Raw genomic sequence first — 23,564 nt, 5'->3', positions numbered from 1 at the left:
AAGTAAAAAGGATGTTTTAACCTACTTTCCCCTCTTTGAAGGAGCACTTCTCTACACAAAAATGGCTGGAGCAGAAAATAGCTGCATTTTCTGAACTTATGAATAATTTTGCAGTTGGTATTAAGGCTTGAATAACTCTTGATGTGATGAAATCATGTGTATAAACAAGATCCACTGCACTTCAGTAACTGTGAGAGATGACATGCTGTTCATTGCACAATGGCCTTTATTTCAAAATGTATGTACAGTATGAAATCAATTAGACTACAGACTTAGTAAATGCTGTTTTAGAATTGTACAAGTACAATAGCAGTAGATATTTTTCACTCAATGGAAACAATAAGATATATTCATTGTGCTTTAGATTCACTCATTACAACCTACAGAGTGAAGCTCGGAAGCATAGCCAAATCCTCAAAGATATCAAGCTAATAAGCATGGAATGATTCCATATCTGTGAAAATAATACAATTGCCCTATATACATATTGAGTTATGAAAAAAAACTAATGTTAAGATGATAGGTTTATCAGCATAGGATATTACTGTAAAGAAGTGCTAGAAATGAATTTCAGTTAATATAAAATATGCAAGAATAAAAAATAAAGCAGGAGAAGGAGCAGTATTAGAGAGGGTATTACAGTAGCATGTTTCTCAGCACACTTCCATAATAGCAGGTTTAACGAACGTGTAAATTGTGTGTTTGGGGTTGATGAAAAGTATAATATTTCAATGACAGAAAGCTCAGGGCAAGCTATTACATATCCCCTTCAGCTCTTCTTTCTCTTTGGCTTGTACAGCTAAACTCAGCAAAAAAAGAAACGTCCCTTTTTCGGACCCTGTCTTTCAAAGATAATTCCTAAAAATCCAAATAACTTCACAGATCTTCATTGTAAAGGGTTTAAACAATGTTTCCCATGCTTGTTCAATGAACCATAAACAATTAATGAACATGCACCTGTGGAACAGTCATGAAGACGCTAACAGCTTACAAACGGTAGGCAATTAAGGTCACAGTTATGAAAACTTAGGACACTAAAGTGGTCTTTCTACTGACTCTGAAAAAACACCAAAAGAAAAATTCCCAGGGTCCCTGCTCATCTGCGTGAACATGCCTTAGGCATGCTGCAAGGAGGCATGAGGACTGCAGATGTGGCCAAGGCAATAAATTGCTATGTCGGTACTGTGAAACGCCGAAGACAGAGCTACAGGGAGACAGGACGGACAGTTGATCGTCCTCGCAGTGGCAGACCACGTGTAACAACACCTGCACAGGATCGATACATCCGAACATCACACCTGCGGGACAGGTATAGGATGGCAACAACAACTGCCCGAGTTACACCAGGAACGCAGAATCCCTCCATCAGTGCTCAGACTGTCCACAATAGGCTGAGAGAGGCTGGACTGAGGGCTTGTAGGCCTGTTGTAAGGCAGGTCCTCACCAGACATCACCGGCAACAACGTCGCCTATGGGCACAAACCCACCATTACTGGACCAGACAGAACTGGCAGAAAGTGCTCTTCACTGACAAGTTGTGGTTTTGTCTCACCAGGGGTGATAGTCGGATTTGCGTTTATTTGTCGAAGGAATGAGCATTACACCGAGGACTGTACTCTGGAGCGGGATCGAATTGTAGGTGGAGGGTCCGTCATGGTCTGGGGAGGTGTGTCACAGCATCATCGGACTGAGCATGTTGTCATTGCAGGCAATCTCAACGCTGTGCGTTACAGGGAAGACATCCTCCTCCCTCATGTGGTACCCTTCCTGCAGGCTCATCCTGACATGCTCATCCTGACATGCTGGTGGCATGACAATGCCACCAGTCATACTGCTCGTTCTGTGCGTGATTTCCTGCAAGACAGGAATGTCAGTGTTCTGCCATGGCCAGTGAAGAGCCAGGATCTCAATCCCATTGAGCACGTCTGGGACTTGTTGGATCGGAGGGTGAGGCCTAGGGCCATTCCCCCCAGAAATGTCCAGGAACTTGCAGGTGCTATGGTGGCAAATCTGGTGCAGTCCATGAGGAGGAGATGCACTGCAGTACTTAATGCAGCTGGTGGCCACACCAGATACTGACTGTTACTTTTGATTTTGACCCCCCCTTTGTTCAATGACACATTATTCCCTTTCTGTTAGTCACATGTCTGTGGAACTTGTTTAGTTTATGTCTCAGTTGTTGAATCTTGTTATGTTCTTACAAATATTTACACATGTTAAGTTTGCTGAAAATAAATGCGGTTGACAGTGAGAGGACGTTTCTTTTTTTGCTGAGTTTATAATAACTTTCGCTGATGGCTGTACAGTAAAAGCTAATTTTACAGTTGTCAGTTACCGGGCCGTGGCTGGCTAGATGTTGCACAATGACATGTCATTCTGTGGTGGGACCTAGGCTAGGGTTGCACAATAATGGGTAACTGTTCTGTCGTTGGACCATAGCTAAGTATTAAGTGTTGTATAACAGGTTATTCTGTAGCAGGAATGTATGCAAATGTCTGCACTCACTACTGTAAATTGCTCTAGATTAGAGTGTCTGCAAAATATGTCAAATGTAAAAATGTAACGTGGCTGATGCAGGATGCTGGTGTGGAAGAAAGATTGATGTGGCTTTAGTCTAGGTCTGGTAGCACAGAGTAAAGGTTTGAGTGGCTCTAGTCTAGGCCCGACAGCACAGAGTAAAGGTTTGAGTGGCTCTAGTCTAGGTCCGACAGCACAGAGTAAAGGTTTGAGTGGCTCTAGTCTAGGCCTGACAACACAGAGTAAGGGTTGGTTTGGCTCTAGTCTAGGCCTGGCAGCGTAGGTTCTGGTCTTTCAGGCTGCTGAGGGATTTGTTGCGGTACTCTGTCGGGGCAACACACCTCAGGGACTCCAGAAGGGAAAGGTTGGCCTTTGTCTGGGACACCCAGCGCACCAGGCCATTGATGTTGCAGTCACACGTCCAGGGGTTGTCATGGAGATACACCTCCTTCAGGCCTGGCAGGAGGTAGAGGACAATCAGATTATGCTTGTTATGACACTTTTTTATAATAGAAATGTATATTACTTTTTATGAACATATGGCCAAACATGAAGTACACATATGACACATATAGTCCACAAATGCGTTTGAAAAAACACCTTGAAAAGTTTGCTGTACATTATTAATCTCTTACCAGACAGCTGGGTGAAAATGTTCCCATCCATGTTTTTGAGCCGGTTTCCACTGAGGGCCAGCTGGGAGAGCTTGGGTGTATGTCTAAACAGGTCCTGGGGCAGCCTCTCCAGCTCGTTGTTCCTCAGGTAGAGCTCCTGAAGGTTGGACAGGCCCTCCAGAGTGGCTGAGGTCAAAGTGGACAGCAGGTTGTTATCCAGCACCAGCATCTCCAGGGAGGCCAGAGGCTTGAAAGCACCAGCCGAGATGCTCTTCAGACTGTTGTTGTCCAGGTTGAGGAACAGCAGCTCTGTCAGGCCCACAAAGCCCTTTGGGGAGATCCTCTCGATGCGGTTGAGGGCCAGGTCCAGGACCTTTAGGGCGATCAGAGGCTTGAAGGCGTTGGAAGGAAGGGCAATCAGAGAGTTGAGGGGCAGGTCCAGGTCTGAAAGGTTCCTCATGCCTGTGAACATGTCTGGTTTGACACTGGAGATCTGGTTCTGGCCCAGCATGAGGAAGCGGAGGTTGATGAGATCCTGGAAGCCTTTCACAGGGAGTTTGTTGATCTGGTTCCCATACAGATTGATCAGCATCAGTCTCTGGGCTCCAGAGAAGGCCTGGGGGTGTATTGATTTGATGGCATTGCGTTCCAAGTTGATGCTTTCAATCTTGGGGATGGGTTTCAGGACGTTTGCTGGGAGGTCGACTATTCCGTTCTCACCTGGGACATGGACCACAGAAACAGCATGAGAAATCAATACCAATGGAAGATGGTAATACCAGCCTCTTTCTTGTGGTTATGTCAATAAAATAACCTATCGATTTGGAGCCAAATAGCTGGCACATACTAAAGTGGGACGGTGGTTTTCCCACAATTGCAAACAATAAGTGGACTCACCCATCTTTAGGATCCAGGAATCAGGGGGCAGTTTGGAGGGAAATGTCCTCATCCCCTTCTTGTGGCAGTTGACCTCTGACCTTTCAGGGCTGGTTTTCTTGGTGCATTTACAGACATCAGGACAGTTCTCTACAGCTTCTGCCACCCAGAACACCAGCACTGCTAAACAGGCTACCAGCTGCATGCCTACTACACCCACAGGGAATAGAAAAAGTCTTCAGCACTTGCAGACTGATTAAGTTTGACAGTTTAGTTTGTGTTGGAAGAACGATTAGAAATTCAATTTAAGATAATCCTATTTAAATTATATGAGAGTATTAAGAATTAACATCTTGCAGACATGCTCCAAAAAAATATAGACAAGTGCAGGGTGAACGGCTGCAGAGCTACAGTTTATGCTATTAGACTGATCAATATTTTCTCATCAGCATTTACCTGAACAGTTGGTGAGACTTGTCGTCGTATAAACCTCTTCTTTAAGCTGTCTGCTTTGTTTTGCCTCAAAGCGAGGGAGTCAGATTTTCTTAAACTGCCTGTTCTGCTGTCGTGTAACTTCTTGTTAGTCAGAGTGAATTAGCCCAGCCGTCTGCCCAGCAGCTACAGCAGCCAGCCTGCAAAACTACCAGCACAGCACCACTGCAATGTCACAGTCCCTGGAGAAAAATGCCATCCTCAGATTATGGATCAAAGCCACCTCACAGAAACGGAGAAACCTCTGCCAAGTTAACTCCTCCGTGCCCCAGAGGAGTGCATGGGGGTGTGTGAGAAATAAGACAACTCAGTCAGTATGTGCCAGTATGTGTGTGTGTGTGTGTGTGTGTGTGTGTGTGTGTGTGTGTGTGTGTGTGTGTGTGTGTGTGTGTGTGTGTGTGTGTGTGTTTGTTTGTGCCAGGAGAAGTGATATTCAAACTACACACAGATTGATGTCATGGAGTCTCAAAGACAGAGAGAGAGAGGATGTTGGGTACCTCAGAAGGCATGTCTCCCAGCCAACATCATGGAGATTATACTGAGGTTCTGCGACTCGCGAGGAGCCCAGCCGCACACAGACAGCCCGAAAGGAAGTCACGCTCGCAACTGTAATTCCTTATGAGGGGAGAGGAACAATCACACATGTCACTCTCTGTTACACAGGGCCAAGTGCTGAGAGAGGGAGGGGGAGAGTAGAGAGAGCGAGCGAGAGCAAGCAAGAGCAAGAGAGAGATACGGAAAGGCCAAGCTCCCCAGTAGTGATAAGGGATTACAGAAACACATGTTAAGAATAGCTGCAGATTGACGCGTCTGCTGAGTGAGACAATTTTATTGTATGCTAAAGATTAAAAGCTATTTTCAAGCCTAGGCAACAGCAAGACAATATGCAAGCCATCTGGAGCAGCGTAATTATGGTGTTCTGACTGAAGGCTCAGATGAGCAGTCACACCAGTCAGCTCCTCTTCACTGGAGGGGAGAGAGAAGCCCAGCTAACACACACTGAGTTTTGAGGAACACACAAGAACTTCTACAGCGATATGATATCATTCACAAACTCTACTCAACTCAATGTGGTGGGCTGGGCATTCACTTGGCATGGCTTGGCTGAAATTATTCCAATATTATTGCCAATTGCAGCCAATTGATCAAATGCTGTTTCTATCGAGTGGCCCGCCTCAGTTTCTAGTGCATACTGACATGAGGAAGATGATAAAAGACATGTGTAAGGTCTTGTAAAAGAATAGATGTGAGAAGTCTCTATTGAACAAGAGAGCTAGCTGTCTTTACATCCAATCAATGGTGTGGCATTGACTTATCTCCCATTTCTACAGTATGTTAGTCTTCAGTTAGCTCCATCATAAAGTACCCTGACTGTCTATCTACTGCACTGCACAGCTGTAAGCTCTAATGCACACCTAATGATGCCTTCCGTTTGCATACACCCACACTTCAAACATCTCCGAAAATGATTGTTTTTCGATCATTTTCACAATATCAAAGCTGGCCATTCTTACAACATTCTTCCTTGTCATCTTGCTTCTGACCTTGTCACAGTGGCCTAAAGATTCTGTACACGTTTACTTTGTAAAATAACGATTTATGTTTTATTATAGACTGCACAAACCCCCCTTTGCATCTCAAAGGTCACGCCATCCTTCACACTAGTTTTGACAGATGTTCTCTGCTCTCTTACAAACTACAGTGAAAAGCAATTTGTCACACAATGCATTCCATAATAAAGAACATTGTCTCACCAACATGCTCCAAACCCCTCCTCACTGTCAAACGCTTCATTTTATTTCAACTGACAAAGGAGTCTGACAAAGACTAAGAGGCTATTGGACTGTTATTCTCACTATTTGCATGAAAGACGTATTTCATCTACATCCTACAGATGCATTGTGCTAAAACGGAGGTGTGATAGATTTGAGTTCTTTAATGTCATAGTCTTTCCATTGATGCTAAAAAGCCAAAAAGTTTTCCCAGTTTTCCAATTAAAAGATGTGAGATTACTTTCCTAATGACAGCTCTTTGGGTTTCTATAAGACAGCAGTTGTGTCTAATGATGCTCACTTAAGCGTGGCAGCCCAAGCACCTATTTCCTATGTAGAACATTTAGACGGCTGAGTCAACCACTGTCTAATTAACAGAGAAATCAAGCACTGCTATCACTAATGAATCTCCCTCATGATCTTCGTTACTACGCTCTATCTCCAGTTCAGGAGATAGTTCTCTCGCTCTGCAATTTGAGTCCCCTGGATCTGATGTAGGACCCCCAAAGGAACACAATTACCATGGCACTTGAACCATCTGCAGCTCAGGAGTGATTGTGCCTCACTTGCGGCATCTGGTGTTCAAGTGGATTATCACTATAGCATTATTGTACATTTCACAGTCACTTCAGAACCGTCCTATACCCTATAATTTCCCTCCTACAGAGCTGGATCTTGACCGTGTTTGGATGAAATTTCCTGCTGCTAACAGATACATAGCTGGTTGTTTAAACATTTCTGACCCTGCTTAGTTGCAGAAGGATGACGCGTTAGGTGTCTGGAGTGAATTTAGAGGCTTGTAGTCGAATAGAAAGGGGTTTTAACTGGATTCTTTGGGTGACGGGAAACAAACAAAGAGACATCAGCCACTAAAGCCTGAAATGTTCATTATTTCAACACTTCAATCTATCATGAATATTCTATTTGCATTATTTAGTGCTGATAGCACCACATATCACACCACAGGTATAGCTGTCAAAGAGAAAATGGTGATAGGCACTTGTTCCATTCTGTCTTTAGTACGAAAGAGACAAAGATAGAGAGAAATATTGCCTACGGCACCTGTCAGAATACCAGAACCCCAGTCACACACGCACATGGTCAGACACAGATTCCACCATGACAGGCCCAGCGTACATGCATGCTTCAATCCATGCCTGACATGAGCTATGGAGAACAATGAGAAGTTTAGAAGGAAGTGCATTTCAAAGTCTACTGTAAAGTTTAAACAATGCCGTAAGTTTCAGACAAGGGTACAGAATTCACAACTCACCATCCATTTCATAAAAAAACTAAAATAGAGGCAGCTATTTCTCAATTATCAGCAATCAAGGATTGTGAACATACTGCTTTTCCTCGAGAGTTTTCAAATATAGTCAACAAATATTACAGTAACTCCAATCCTTTTCATAAAATTATGTTTTACTCTTTATTATCACTAGTGAGGACTCTGGCACTGCTGAAAATGAATAGCAGCCAGGACAGAAAAAAACAATTTGCTTACGTAAGGGAAGAACAAACAGCAAAGGAGAAAAAAAATCACCTTGTTTTATGATTCAACATTTCTCACTTCAAAGAGTTCTTAGAATCAATTACCCTTGTCAAAACAGCAGCCTCTGTGTTCTAGCGTTTCTCCCTCCTGTATTCCACAAACCATGACCTCCATGTTGTGATTCTGAGTAAACACAGCTGAATGCAAAGCAATGCTGCTTTACTTTGATGTTATAAAATACTATTGGGTTACATAATGAGGCCGACCTTTATTGAATAGCAAAGTTATTACATTAATTTAAAAAAGTGAGTAAATCTCTGATGCTTTGCAGCACACTAGATTTGTCTGGGGACTTCCAGATATGCACTGGTAATGTGTGTCACCTTAGGAACAAATTGACAGTTTACTATGGGCCTCCCATTCACTTACTCCTGGTATTTCACTGATGGCACCCAACGAATCAGGTCTGACCTATCTGTTTTGAAACTGTTAAGAAAATGGGACAGTGCAGGTATAATCCAAACACCTCTTAGAATGCTACACACAATCAAAACAGATATCTTTATGTATTCTAATCTAAATGAAAACCTGTTCTGTGTGATATAATCTGTTTAAGCAATAGAGGTATACAGTTGAAGTCGGAAGTTTACATACACCTTAGCCAAATACATTTAAACTCAGTTTTTCACAATTCCTGACATTTAATCCTAGTAAAAATTCCCTGTCTTAGATCAGATAGGATCACCACTTTATTTTAAGAATGTGAAATGACAGAATAATAGTAGAGGGAATGATTTATTTCAGCTTTTATTTCTTTCACCACATTCCCAGTGGGTCAGAAGTTTACATGCACTCAATTATTATTTGGTAGCATTGCCTTTAAAAATTGTTTAACTTGGGTCAAACGTTTCGGGTAGCCTTCCACAAGCTTCCCACAATAAGTTGGGTGAATTTTGGCCCATTCCTCCTGACAGAGCTGGTGTAACTGAGTCAGGTTTATAGGCCTCCTTGCTCGCACACACTTTTTCAGTTCTGCCCACACATTTTCTATAGGATTGAGGTCAGGGCTTTGTGATGGCCACTACAATACCTTGACTTTGTTGTCCTTAAGCCATTTTGCCACAACTTTGGAAGTATACTTGGGGTCATTGTCCATTTGGAAGACCCATTTGCGACCAAGCTTTAACTTCCTGACTGATGTCTTGAGATGTTGCTTCAATATATCCACATAATTTTTGTTTCCTCATGATGACATCTATTTTGTGAAGTGCACCAGTCCCTCCTGCTGCAAAGCACCCACACAACATGATGCTGACACCCCCGTGCTTCACGGTTGGTGTTCTTCGGCTTGCAAGCCTCCCCCTTTCTCCTCCAAACATAACGATGGTCATTATGGCCAAACAGTTCAATTTTTGTTTCATCAGACCAGAGGACATTTCTCCAAAAAGTACGATCTTTGTCCCCATGTGCAGTTGCAAACCGTAGTCTGGATTTTTTATGGTGTTTTTGGAGGTGGTTTCTTCCTTGCTGAGTGTCCTTTCATGTCGATATAGGACTCGTTTTACTGTGGATTTTGACACTTTTGACCCTGTTTCCTCCAGCATCTTCACAAGGTCCTTTGCTGTTGTTCTGATATTGATTTGCACTTTTCGCAACAAAGTACGTTCATCTCTAGGAGATAGAACGCGTCTCCTTCCTGAGCGGTATGACATCTGCATTGTCCCATGGGGTTTGTACTTGCGTACTATTGTTTGTACAGATGTACACAAAGTACAGGTCAAGTGGACTTGATGGGTCTGTGAGGACAATACACATCTTCATGCATTGGTCTCATAGCAAGACTGCACAGATTCTTAAACTTAATGCAAGGTAGGTTTAAGGTTTAAAAGTGGATAGGATCTTACAGGTGCTTACCGTTCATGCGATTATTCAAATGACAGTCTAAATTATTTATAGATTAATTAACATACCATAATGATCTCGCTGCAATCCCCTAGGATCTAGTAAGGAAATATACCACTAATTAAAAAGACAACAGACAACAGGATTAAACCGGGAAAAAAGCAAATCAAGTGCGATGTTTATTTGGCCGGTTACTTCTTGACCTCTATGCTACTTCATGTCAGTGAGTGACCTTGTTTCTTAAACTCAACTAGGTGTTGGGATGGTGTCTGTGGGGGAGGTAGAACAGTGAGGAGAGAGGAAGAGAGCCTAGAGTAGAGACGGAGGCCGACTGCAGGCTAGACCACTGGGTATGGGAGGTGATCAGCTAAACTCTACTTCTCTGCGACCACCACTGCTTCCTATTCTGTTCCTATCCTGCCAGAGCTCAAGCGCTGCCTCCTGAAGCGTTAGGGGAAACTAAAAGGGTTAAGGTAAGGGTTAGGGTTAGCTAAAAGGGTTAAGGTTAGGGTTAGCTAACATGCTAAGTACACTACATGACCAAAAGTATGTGGACACGGGACACCTGCTTCTCGAATGTCTTATTCCAAAATCATGGGCATTAATATGGAGTTTGTCCCCCCCTTTGCTGCTATAACAGCCTCCACTCTTCTGGGAAGGCTTTCCACTAGATGTTGGAACATTGCTGGAGGGACTTGCATACATTCAGCCACAAGAGCATTAGTGAGGTTGGGCACTGATGTAGGGCGATTAGGCCTGGCTCGCAGTCGGCTTTCCAATTCAACCCAAAGTTGTTCAATGGGGTTGAGGTCAGGGCTCTGTGCAGGCCAGTCAAGTTCTTCCACACCGTTCTCGACAAACCATTTCTGTATGGATCTCGCTTTGTATACAGAGGCATTGTCATACTGAAAGAGGAAAGGGCCTTCCCCAAACTGTTGCCACAAAGTTTGAAGCACAGAATCATCTAGAATGTCATTATATATTGTAGCGTTAAGATCTCCCTTCACTGGAACTAAAGGGCCTAGCCTGAATCATGAAAACAGTCCCAGACCATTATGCCTCCTCCACCAAACTTTACAGTTGGCACTGGGCATTTGAGCAGGTCGCGTTCTCCTGGCATCTGCCAAACCCAGATTTGTCCGTCGGACTACCAGATGGTGAAGCGTGATTCATCACGCCAAAGGACACGTTTCCACTGCTCCAGAGTCCAATGACGGCGAGCTTTACACCACTCCAGTCAAAGCTTGGCATTGCACATGGTGATCTTAGGCTTGTGTGCTGCTGTTCGGCCATGGAAACCCATTTCATGAAGCTCCCAACGAACAGTTCTTGTGCTGACATTGCTTCCAGAGGCAGTTGGGAACTTGCTAGTGTGTTGCAACCGAGGACAGACGATTTTTATGCGCCTCAGCACTTGGCGGTCCCATTCTGTGAGCTTGTGTGGCCTACCACCTTGCAGCTGGGCCGTTGTTGGTCCTAGAAGTTGACACTTCACAATAACAGCACTTACAGTTGACCGGGACAGCTCTAGCAGGGCAGAAATTTCACAAACTGATGGAAAGGTGGCGCCACGTTGAAAGTCCCTTAACTCTTCATTAAGGCCATTCTACTGCCAATGTGCTTGTTTTTATACACCTGTCAGCAATGGGTATCTGAAATACCCGTATCAACTCATTTGAATGGGTGTCCAGAAACATACTTTTGTATATATAGTGTAGTTGCAAAGTAATTAAAAAGTAGTAAGTAGTTGAAAAGTTGCTAATTAGCTAAAGCTGTCCGTGATAAGATTCGAACTTGCAACCTTTGGGTTGCTAGACGTTCGTGTTACATGCCCGACCAACCTTTCATTTTTGCCCTATGTAATCATACCCAACGTAACATATTCTAAATGGAGTGTCTCAGATTTACATACGGAATAATACCAAATGCTCCGAGACTAGGTTGAAACTCGTCACTCATGGTCATGCCAAACAATGTTTGGTTTAACAATGAAGAATGGAGCTGGCAAGAGCACAATCAGACCTTGGACCAGGCTACCAAACACCTGCAGAGATGTGACTTTTACATCACTGTGGTGTCGTACTGAGAAAAACAAACACTAAACTGTCCCTTTAGATCATTTTGGGGATTTACTGCTCTTCACACCAGTCAGTGTGATGGGTCACAAGATTTAGTCATGTCTAATTGATTCCCAGAGGGTCTGCAGCAGGGGCCTGGGGGAATAGTCTCTGGTCCTGTCCAGATCTACACCTCAGCAGGCAGTTAGCCCCATTCCTGACTTAGAGGACAGCCCATCACCTGACTGCATCTCAGTTGTGTTGAACTGCTTACTTTCCCAGTTACCTCCTATTGTTCGGTTTGACTATTCACATAATGCACTATCTGTTGAATAGTTTGACACCTCTGAATAACATGGGATAATGTAAGTGGAAACCTTTATTTTTTGCCAAAATGTTTGTACAACGCAAGCTTTCCAGCCACAGGTTTGATCTGTCTCCACCAGAATTGAACGATTCAAAAACTTTGGGTCTTCCAAAGTCTTAGTTACTTCCAACTTTTAGCTTTGACAAACTACCAGCTGACCAAAACAGGATATAGTTACCAGTCCCATCCATCACAAACACAGGGGTTGGGTACAGAACGTGGCTCAATGAGAAATAGTTCATGATAAATGACAAATCACAAGTAATCTTCTCAGATGACTGAGTCAGTAATAACAGCAGATCTAGCTGTAAACAAAAATGGCTACAATGGTAATTCAGGCAATTAACTTAAAAACAAAACAGTTAGAATCAAATGTAACTTTAAATATCTACTTGTGAAACAATATCTATCATTACTACCATTAACTTGTATATTTTTTACTTAAAATAAAAACTCATTTAGAATATGTACATTGCATTCAGTCACAAAATGCCACATATTCTAGTTGACATAAAAATACTTGATTTGGTTTGAGAATGCACAGGATAAAACACCAATGTTGCCAGATGGCTACCACACTACACAGCATTGTGCAGAATGTCACAGTATAAAACTTGGTGAAAATACTTGAATAAAATAAAGGAACATTAAAAAAAATCACGTCATTATTGACACATTTTATTTTTTAAAGTACGGTCTTAAATAACTTAAGGTTTGTGGTGCTTGAACGGATACTGTCTATAAGCGCCTTTGCAAATTCTAATGGTTTTAAATAAGATGATGTGTATGTAGATTTAATAACAGATGGGTTGTCTTCCCTCTGAAACAGTGACTATCACAGGAGCACTAAGCAACACCACCATCCAGAGGACTGGGGAGGAATTTGACAGAACCTGAGGTAGCAAAGACAAATAATAGACTTTGGGTATAAAACGCAATCTCGCATAGCGCATTTAAAACCACCAAATATATTTTCTGTTTTTTTTACACTCTCAGTTAACACTAGGCTACATATCTCTATATAAAAAAATATACATAATTTAAGACCCAAAAAACCTAAACGCAATTTTGTGACAACGTCGTGATCCTAAGGGAGAACGTTAGTCCTATGTCAACTGTACAGGGGGAAAAAAGAGCATTTAAATCCCATCATTCACAATATACACAAGTAATGTATACCAAAGGTATCATTACAAAATACTTCAAAATAAAAGCCAAGAAAATATTGTATACTTCGAATATGGGAGCAAAGAAAACTTTAACACAGACCAAATATAAAATGTTAACAGGTATCTTTCAGTAAAAAAAATGTACACATATATACACATCACTAGATTCTGAGGCTTATTTTTTCAAATGTTTCTCTCCAAACAAAGGCATTAACCAAATTCAGCCAGCCAATGAGTGTTTACCTTCCTAAAACCATGTAACTTGAAAAGAAAGCTGCTCCTGTGGTACTTCCAAGAATCAAGCTTCCCCCTTTCCAAAATTCAAATGTTCTCAACCTAACTTGCAAACAACTTGTTTTTTCTCAGTGAACTCATGCAGCCATGAAATGAGTCGTAAGCTTGCAGAACTGAAGGGCGTGGCGTGGGGGCAGGGGTGGCATTGGCCTCAGTAGACTCTGGGGATGATGCGGTAGCGGACCTCTCGGCAGTAGTCATCCCACGCCGAGCCGTACTTCCTCCTGCACTGGGCCTCATCTCGGGCCTCCCGGTGAACCAGTAGGATGGATAGGTAGATCACATAGAAGTATGGCAGGATGTGGGTGAACCCTACAGGTCAACCACAGACAACACAAAAGGTCAACATACACTACAGTGTCTCATCTTCGCACTATACACCCATCAAAACACATCTAGCTTTACTGGGCTGTTTCTGATGCCTTGTCAGTACAACATGCACACAAAAAACAAATACCTGGTAACTAACTAGCTGATTTAACTAGCTGAACTAGCCATCACTCACCACAGGGTAGGGACCATGCCAGAGCCATGATGAGGTCCCCCAGGTAGTTGGGGTGACGGACTAGCCCCCACAGACCAGATACCAGGAGACTCTTCCCAGTGGCAGTAGGGATAGTCTTCAGATCTGGAAAACACAGAGATGCAGTGAGTCCAACAACATGATGGGGACTAACTCCATCCCTTTATCAAGGCAGGGAGCCTGCAAATGGCTAATGTTTATACATGAATAAGATACACTGGGACTGAGGACTTACGGGATAATGTGGGGTCTGATGGATTTCTTCTGAAGCAGTTTTTCTGTGAGTTTGCTTTACGGAAGATGCTAAATCCAATGACTAACAAATGATGTAAAGAAAATGTCACTGTTAGTCATACAACAAAAAGAATATCACAGATGACACGTAGGACTAATATGAACATAAGCCAATACTAAAGGTCTGAGTACTGAGGCAGTACTACCGACTAACCATTGAGAGTGACGATGCCTACGATCCAGGGCAGAGAGAGGTGATTGGGGTGGTGAACCAGGTAGTAGGCTTGGAGACTGAAGGTGAAGGGGACCCACATCAAGTCTCCAAATGCCAGCATGAAGCCAAACCCATCATGGGTAATATCCATATAGCTCAGCACGCCCTCCTGGGGAGCAACAATCCACCATTAGATTACAACCAAATAAATGGACTAAACACCAAATCAGGCAGAAAGAAAAAGCAGGTTTTGTACCTCATGCCAGAAGGCATCAAGCACATAGAGCAGGTGGAAGCAGTTGACCAGGATCATGGCTGGTGAGGGGTAGTCCAGGTGGTGGAGTTGCATCTCAGCCAGAGCCATGGCAGCGTTGATCACCAGCTGGACAGAACAGAGATGTCAAAATCTAATCAAATTGTATTGGTCACATACACATATTTAGCAGAAGTTACTGCAGGCGTAAAGAAATGCTTGTGTTCCTAGCTCCAACAGTGCAGTAGTACCTAACAATTCACAAATCTAAAAGTAAAGTAATGGAATTAAGATCACAGGTCTGATTAAACACTCGTTGAACAGACAGTTAAACAAACTGGCTCCAAAATGTACAGTAGAATTATTTTGGGATTTATTCAAAGCAGTTTACATTTTACCACTAGAGGGAGTAATGAACAGAATGGGAAATTGAACAGAGTTTATTTTGTTTTTGCAGTTGTGTTTGAGGAAATAAACAGCTTAATCTACACTAAATGTCTCTAATATACAGCTGAAAAGTACTTTAATGGAAATATTTCAGTACACTACAGTCAAACTTACCCAACCAATCAATCCTGGGCGCAGCTCACAGAAGTATTTGAGATCAAAGCCTTTGATCCGGGGGTTAAGTTCACTTCCCATGAAGAAGTCATAAATAACACTCCCTGAGGTGAGAAGAACAAATTAATCATATTATGTTGACCATTTGTGAGGCATCATCATGCAAATTGGTAGTACAGAAATACAGCTTTCACCTCAAGGATTGGAATGCATTCTCCTGTCAGAATTAATTGAACATTTGATGCCAAAATGGTGGATACTTTACCTAATTCTATAGCTCTGGATCAATTCACCTTTGCTCTTAACCTTATGCTGGTCCATGTCATAATAGAGCCATTTCATGGAATCATATCACACCCAGAATGTAGAAGAATGTTTACCAGTGACAACTACACACTAACACCCACTCACCAGAGTTTCCTCCAGGGGCCAGCAGGTCCTGGGTTGCCCAGCGAGAGCGGACATACAGGTAGACACTAAGCAGGACAGAGCAGAGCAGGGAAGACACAGCCAGCTGGAGGAAGTGGCTGTGGATGTAGCTGAGGTCTATATTGTGGTGCACTGCAGCCCCCAGGGCAGCCACCGTCAGCACAAAGGCATAGAGGGCTGGTGGTGGAGGAGAGGGAGACATACAGGGTTAATACGCAGTACATCAACCAAAAGGTATTTCCTAGTTTCCTTTCACGACTTACATGTTAATGAAATACATTGGCATTGTGCTTTACTACAGCTATCAAAGTGCTGGGGGTAACAGACTAGTTCATCTCATTTCATTCCTTTGAAATGAAAAAAAAATATTAAAAAAAGACAAAACACAGAAAAGTGCCTCACTGTTCATTCTGTACTTCAGCCTCTCTCCATTCTTCAGTGGCATTCCTTCCACAACCTGGGGGTGACAAAAGCACACAGGTTGGACATTCATTCAACCTTACAGGATATACATTATCTGAGAGGGTAAATGTAGATAGGACAGGTGACTTTATGTACAGCATCCCTTTTACTAATGTCTCCCAGACCTAGAGAACATGTGATTTCCTGGGAGCCATATGGTGAAAGTTTCATACATTCTGAAAAAGACACGTGTGCTTCAACGTTTTTCAGAAGGAAGATCAGGAGATTATGAAAATAAGAACAAAATGTCCCATTCTCTCCTGTAGAGTTCCAGTGTGGACCGTAGCCTACTCCCGCTGATTAATCTCATTTCTCTCCTCTGCTCCGGCTAATGAGCAGAAATGAGACGTGAGCGCTGGTCATGTGCTCTGTTCAGGTCACAGATGGGAGTCATGTGCACTGCCTGTACTCTCAGGGGCGGTTGGTGTGTTTATTTGCCAGTGTGTGTACAGTCTTCAGAGGGGGTGGCAGTAGAAATTCTAAGAATGCAGTCATCTATGGTTCAGTTCTTTTTTCTCTCCACAATGACAAGAACAGAATTTGGTGATTCTGATTCTACATGTGTGCCAACAGAGCAGTGAGGTGGGCGGTCATGGTACCTTTCCAACAGGCAGCACGTAGAGCAGGGCCTGGAAGAGCAACCAGAGGACCACCATGCCAAACACCTGTAGGTCCCACAGGGAGTCAAGGGCAGGCAGAGGGGGGGAGCTCATCAGGCTAGCATCCTCCTGACTGCAAACCACCATCAGTCCCAACACCGTCGCAGGCAGGAGCAGAGTCATGCAGAACACTCCTGCAAATACAGGGGGAAAGACACTGAGTGACTGGAGCCAAGGGAAGTCAGCCTGGTCCTTCTCCAACTGTCTGACTTATGGTTTACCCTGTTACCGGCCCCTCAAGAAATATATTGTCAAAGGATTTACAGACCTAGTCTGGGTACCAGTTTGTTTAGCTATCATTCCACTCCTTACCACGCTAAACATCTGACATATGACACGGAGCGAAAGGAGTAGAATGTTAGCTAAACAGAAGGTACCCAGGCTAGTGCAGACAAGAACCCTAGTGCAATTTGATTGGCAAAACATTGTGCAGACTACCACCATTGTTTTTTCCCTCACTTTATCCAGCACACAACAAGATGGGATAGGCACAGCAACCCCATTTCTCAGTTTCTCACCTAGCCTCCCTCCAAACTCCAGCTCAGTGGTGATGGGGGCTGTGGCTACTGCAGGCTTCTGCTCAACCTCCTCCGTCTGCTCGGCTGGCTTGGCGTCACCGTCATCCTTCCTGCGTCTCAAGTTGTAGCGGCTCTCTACTACTTTCTTCTCTGGCTCCATCTCTGCAGGCTTCTGGAAGTAGACACACAAGGGACAGGCTGAGTGGTATTTATTTACACAGACATGAACAACATGTTTAACCAACTGTGACTTGAGCTTATGGGGGAGGTTATCGTGGAATAGACAACGTTTGGTCTCACACAGCTGGTGAGATGGGGGGGGGGTAAAGTGTAATTCAGAGTCTACAGACAGGATAGTCCGGCGTCTCATTGTGACACATAGCCCGAACGTGCACCTCCCCAATATTACCAACCAACATAGCCTTTATTAATTTGAATGTGTTGACAGTTGGAGAAATTTCTTGAGCCGTGCTCAGAATTCAGAAAGTACGAAAGCCAGAGGTGAAATATTCTAGAACACTGCTGCGTGTACACGTACATGATTTGGTTGATAGAGCCGCTTAAGAGGGCAGGGGGCAGACACAGCACGAATGCCTGAGTCTAAAGTAAGGGGCAATGGAGCTTGTGAATTTGATGTAGCCTACAGGCCTTGCTGTTTCACAGGTCAGACAAACATGGGGAAAATACGACAGCAAAATAAGACTATAATAAAAGGTGCAATGTCTCACTATACAGGCCCAAATCTATGATGCAAAGCCAGTGAATTCAGTGACAGGCAGACACTATGAGCGTTCCTGTCATGCCCATCCATTCTATTTGCCAAACAAATTAGCTTTAGATGTGCATCTGCTATTAAAAGGAAAAGTGAACACATATCTTGTTATATCAGGAAATACCATAAACCATTGTTTGGTTTTACTACTAAGTTGGCAGTGTTACATGGCCACGGGCATACTGATAGCCAAAGTCTTGGTATTTGTTTAACGTAAACTTGTCCTCAGAGCCTCTGAGGAGAGCAGAGAAAACAGGCAGCACATGTTACAACAGCATGTGACTGACTGATGGAACATTAGCAAGACGCTAAGTGGTGTGCGTGTGTAGCTCAGTCAGGCTGACTCCCCCATGCAGTCCTCCCAACACACAGGAGGTACAACATGCACGCATCATGACATTCCTACAAGCCGATTTACAAACAAGCTTTACAGCTAGGGACAGTTCCATTGCCTAATGCCATGACTTTGGTTCATCTTGCTTACAGCCCAACACAAACTTTTATTTTGTTCTAGGAGCATTGAGATAATTACAGATGGACAGGGAAAAAAAGAAAAATTGTATTCCTGAAGTACATATCTAGAAGTCTCACCTCGTTGACTTTGTTAGCAGTATCATTCTCCTCTGTCTTTTCATGCTTATTGTTGATATTGTTCTCAATTGGCTTTGCCTGTGGTAAATTAAAATGGAGTGAAGGAAGCAAAAACATCAACATGCAGAAAAAGGAACATGATGACCAACACCGCATGTCTAAGCAAAGATGGACCCACCGAATTAACACTATAAGAGGTTAATTCACACTACACAAAAAAAAAAACAGGTCTATTACGCCATTGTTTGCTAATGCTTGATCTATTAAATAATGCCATCTCTGAGGCCATACATTTTACAGTACATCCTGAATACACAAACTCAGGCAGCAAACAAACATCAGTAGAGCAATATTTCAAAACAAAAAGCCATTCTAAATCCCAGCAGTGAGTGTGACATCACATGCTCCTCACCACAGGAACGAGTCTGACCTCCAGCACTTCTTTCAGTTTGGGCTCCTTGCGTGCGTTGTGGGTCTCCGCGATGAAGGTGCTGCTGACAGTGCGTGACGAGGAGCGCCTGGTGGTCCTGGCCGGGCTACGGGAGCGACTGCGCCGCCGCGACGGGGAGTGTGAGCGAGAACGAGAGCGACGGCTTGGTTTGAACCCAGTGGGATTCTGGAACATAAGTTACAGCATTTAGCAAGGTTACAACTTATTACATAACTGAATTGTAAAAGGCAGCGCCAATGGAGCAATCAACTTATCATAAAAGGCTCATAACATTTGATTATGAACTACAATAATATTATAAGCTCAAAATGTCTGAACATTCTCAAGGTATAAAAACACCATCCAAAAGAGAAGTCACATTGTGACATTTATATTAATCTGGGTCACGTCTTCAGTGACATGGTTGCCATGGAGATAGATTGTGCTACTACCTTCATGTCAGCCTCTCTGAGCTCCAGTTCGGTGCCGTCCTTGTAGATAACAGTGTAGAGCTGATTCTTGGCATCGTAGCTCAGCACCTTGACCTCGTAGAACAGGCTGCTGCCGGGCCAGCGGCCCATCACTGTGTCCCCACTCTGAAACTTGGTACTCGGCATCCTCATTTACCTGACAGAGAGAGAGAGAGAGAACACAAGTTTTAAAAAACTGGGGAAATACAAGAGGATTTTGAACCTTTGAACTAAGACCGAAATTATTATTTCAGTGTTAAGACATGCTGCTTCTGTTTTCTCTTTCACTTTACCCTGACAAATTTAACAAAGGTAGCAAATTGTAAGTAGGCCTATCACGTTAGATAAACTTTTTCAAATGAATCAGGTGTGCATACCAAAACCGTGCAGGATGGGGGAGAACGCTCCTTTACAACATTTCCCCAATCACGCGCTCCAGTGGCTCTACTTGACTTTGGCGTGAGCGGCTTACGCTAGATGAGACATTTACATTGCGCATTAAGAAAATGTAAAGGGGGACAGACGCGTTTAAGGCTTGACACAATGGAGCAGTGAGGTCAGCGGTATGGAAGGGGCTGCGGAGCTCACAGAAGTGCTGACGTGCCTGTCCCCACTAGGTTTAACTCTGTAGTTTTAAACTCGACATTGCCACTCCAGCCCCCTTTGTCACTCTTTCAATAGCCTTTGTACACTGGATTCGAGTAACGGTCAGGTAACATCAAAAAATGCATTTTAGAAGTTTGACAGACATTGGAAGTTGTGCTTCTATGTCTACCCATAAACCAACACTTCATATCAACAAGTTGAAGCCCAATATTTTTGGACCACAAACTGTCAATACACATTACACACACACTTTGAAAACCTAGATCCTCATCAAAGCAGATATTATTTAAATAGAGGGAAAAATAGATGTGAAATGCCTGACATATATTCCCAACTAATTCCACAGCTCTTGTCCTTGTAACGACCACAATCAACTACTCAGCACTGGCCTGGGTCATATTTCTCATCTAATATAAGTCAAAACGGGACACCACAGCTGCCGAAATGTTTTAGAAAACGAATAAATAAAAAAAGTATCATTTTCCTAACGGCCGACATAGATTATAAATAGAAGCAGTGAGCCCACTAATCTAGTAAAGCACATTCCATAACATCTCCATTAAATTATACCAACACTGACACACCGAAAGGCTCTGTGATGGTGTCCTGGCGTCCCTGCTGAATTCCATATGGTTAAAGGTATAACTAAACGATGCGGACAGTGTTCCCTACTCCAGGAATGATGAAAGGATGCGCGGTATGACGTGGGTGGAGCTTTGAATGTTAGCCCATACCTTTTGTGTCATACCTCGGGCACACAGCCTTTTAAATACAACACCCAAAAGTAAAATAGTTTCAATTAATCGATCGAAATACTCTAATGGGAGTTTGTAATTGGTTTTATAGAAAGTAAATTCACCCAGCCCACGCTAGGAGTTCATTAGCCTTAGAAGTTCAGCCGCCAGCTTCCTCGATGTGACTGAATGATGGATGTTGCGCGCAAGTCAGTGTTGAACATATTCCCATAGAATTAGACGTTTAAAGTTACTTTAGAAATATATATTTTTATATCTGGGATTTTTTTTATTTTTATCTGTGGATGTTTGGTCGGAGATATATTTAGCTATCTATAGCTAGCTAACTTAGTTGGTCAGAAAAACAAGAAAGTGAGCAACAAAAAACTAACGTTATCTACAACAACAAAAAAAGGGGGCTAGCTAACGGTAGGCTAGCTAGCCATTTTAGCTAATCATTAGATTGAATTGGAAGAGCAATCAGAACAGTGTAGCTAAGCTAACTTTAGCGGTTAGCCAAAGTCAACTATCAAAAGGGGCAACCCAAAATATGAATCAATGTGCAAAAGGTAACCTTAGACTCGTGGTAAAGATTGTTCGAATGTATCTGCTCCTTTAATGATCATAGCTCCAAGTGACAGCGGGATGGAGGGAAAACGTCATGAATTCAAACCTTTGTTAGTAATTGTTGACCTAACTAGCTAGCTAATAACAGGCGAACTAAACTCGGCGACCAAGCATATCATTTATGTCGTCAACGGTCTGTCATTGGGATAGGTCAACTAACGTTATAGATACCTATGTTCCAGGGCATGTTTACGTTTTTGCAACTGTAAACACCGCACCGACGCATAAATAAGTCTAAAATAGCTGAATGTGTAGAGGCAAAACTAATAGTTAGCCACTAATATAAAATGTAAAAAATAAGTTGTTAGCTAGATAACGAAATATGCTCAGCTGTAGTGGTTACTGTAGCTAACTTTAGCTAGCTGACCCCACGCAACCTCAAAACACACTCAAGAAAACCCGTTAGTTAGCGGCCAAGTTCTCAACAAAGACATTTAAAAAGTGACCACATTTATGCACAATAAATGGTAAATATGCATCAACGCTATTACCTTTAGATAACACGGACGAATCCAATTAGGAAAATAAGATATGTATCCTGTTAAAAACGTGGAACAAAAATATAGCTAGCTATATTTGTAAAATCCGTAGCTGAATATAGAGCGCGTTCTCCCTCCCTCTATCCGCGAGACCCACCAGTCTATGATGGCGCGAAGCTCGCTGATTGGCTACAAAGCTTTTCTTTTAAAATTATAAAATATTCTGATTGGTCGATATAGGATTTTAACAGAGTGCGGATTGGTTGTAACCGGGTTGTCCTACCACTTTCTTTGTTGACGGTGTCAGATTTCTAGCCTTGCCAGTTACTTCAGTGATTCCAACTCCGTGTACTCGGTGTCATGTGCCATCAGATTTCTACAAGCGTCAGACAAAATGGAGGAAATATTTTTTGTAATTCTATGGAAGATAATCTTTGTTTTAGTAAAAATGGAAGTTAATGTTTAAATTCATTAATTATTAATTACATCAGCATTATTGATGCTTGGAAAATGCTATATCATACAAACCCTTTCTTGATTTGATTATGTAGTAAATTGTAGAGCATTTACAACAATTTGTTAAACAAAGTAAACTCATTACAGTTGGTCATAAAAGGTTATTTAAAATGGTATTAAACTTAAAACGAAACTATCAACAATTGAAATCTGTAAATAAATGTGCATCATGTAATAACTTATTACTGCCCGTTAATTACACTAATGGAGAAAAAAAACGGTTCGACAGCACAGTTCACCAACACGTTTTTCCACTTTCTAAAATTCAAAAGTGCTCATGCATTCTAGACCTCATTAGATATTGAATCTAATTGTTAATTAATCTGACTGAAGCTGAAAACAGTGCAGAACCAGTGACACTATCTACCAAATGTCAGGTATATATTACATGTTCACAACATCTTGGTGCAGGAGTTGCTTTCAACATTACAAACCAGCTGTAACATGATGCTCTGATTTATCTTCAACACATTGGTCTAACTGAACTCACATTGTGCAATTCAATGTAGGATGTTGCTTTATAGGCTTAGAGGGAGATTGCAAAACTACATTCAAGGAGTCTGAGACATTGCGAAGAAATATTAAAAACATAGGATTATGAAGGATGATTATGATGAAACATATCTTCTCTCAGCAGTCAGTTATAACTGCATGTAAAGTCAAAACAGATGTCACAATTCAAAGTTCACACACATAGTCATTTCATGACTACGGAAGGAAATAAGAAAATATTTTGAAAATTCAAACAAACTCTACAGTCCAATTACAGCGTTTTCTCTGCCCGCTCTCTCTGAGGTCATGAAGCCAAACAGCCGCTTAGTTGATCTTCCTGTCTTACAGCAGTTTCCGCCCCTGCAGAGCATTCTCTCTATTCCGGTACAAATGAAATGCAAATGGACTGGCAGACTTCTCAGACCCTCCTCCAGGAAACATC

General features: G+C 42.6%; 2 protein-coding genes across 5 annotated transcripts; both read right to left on the bottom strand.

The window, feature by feature from the left end:
* Positions 1-208: 208 nt before the first annotated feature.
* Positions 209-5,106, bottom strand: LOC106571453 (uncharacterized). Of its 2 annotated transcripts, none has more exons than XM_014144583.3 (5): positions 4,997-5,106; positions 4,464-4,681; positions 4,029-4,214; positions 3,153-3,851; positions 209-2,973 (listed from the first exon to the last, which is right to left on the bottom strand). In XM_014144583.3, exons 3-5 carry the CDS (start codon positions 4,210-4,212, stop codon positions 2,783-2,785), a joined length of 1,074 nt encoding a protein of 357 aa, XP_014000058.3. In that variant the 5' UTR covers positions 4,213-4,214; positions 4,464-4,681; positions 4,997-5,106; the 3' UTR covers positions 209-2,782. The 2 variants fall into 2 exon arrangements, with proteins under 2 accessions (XP_014000058.3, XP_014000057.3); XM_014144582.3 differs by having other exon boundaries at positions 4,029-4,217; positions 4,997-5,105.
* Positions 5,107-12,083: 6,977 nt separating this feature from the next.
* Positions 12,084-22,284, bottom strand: lbr (lamin B receptor). Of its 3 annotated transcripts, none has more exons than XM_014144578.3 (14): positions 22,127-22,284; positions 19,651-19,825; positions 19,181-19,384; positions 18,769-18,846; positions 17,406-17,577; positions 16,828-17,021; positions 16,169-16,223; positions 15,749-15,943; positions 15,338-15,441; positions 14,780-14,905; positions 14,524-14,692; positions 14,311-14,391; positions 14,058-14,180; positions 12,084-13,864 (listed from the first exon to the last, which is right to left on the bottom strand). In XM_014144578.3, exons 2-14 carry the CDS (start codon positions 19,819-19,821, stop codon positions 13,704-13,706), a joined length of 1,833 nt encoding a protein of 610 aa, XP_014000053.1. In that variant the 5' UTR covers positions 19,822-19,825; positions 22,127-22,284; the 3' UTR covers positions 12,084-13,703. The 3 variants fall into 3 exon arrangements, with proteins under 3 accessions (XP_014000053.1, XP_014000055.1, XP_014000054.1); XM_014144580.3 differs by having other exon boundaries at positions 19,199-19,384; XM_014144579.3 differs by lacking the exon at positions 22,127-22,284 and adding an exon at positions 20,859-20,879.
* Positions 22,285-23,564: the final 1,280 nt, after the last annotated feature.

This window comes from Salmo salar, chromosome 15, assembly GCF_965601325.2.
Source record: "Salmo salar chromosome 15, fSalSal1, whole genome shotgun sequence".
NCBI classification, from domain to species: domain Eukaryota; kingdom Metazoa; phylum Chordata; class Actinopteri; order Salmoniformes; family Salmonidae; genus Salmo; species Salmo salar.
The sequence above is the reverse complement of the archived record's forward strand: the minus strand, read 5'-3'. Positions and strand labels throughout refer to the sequence as shown.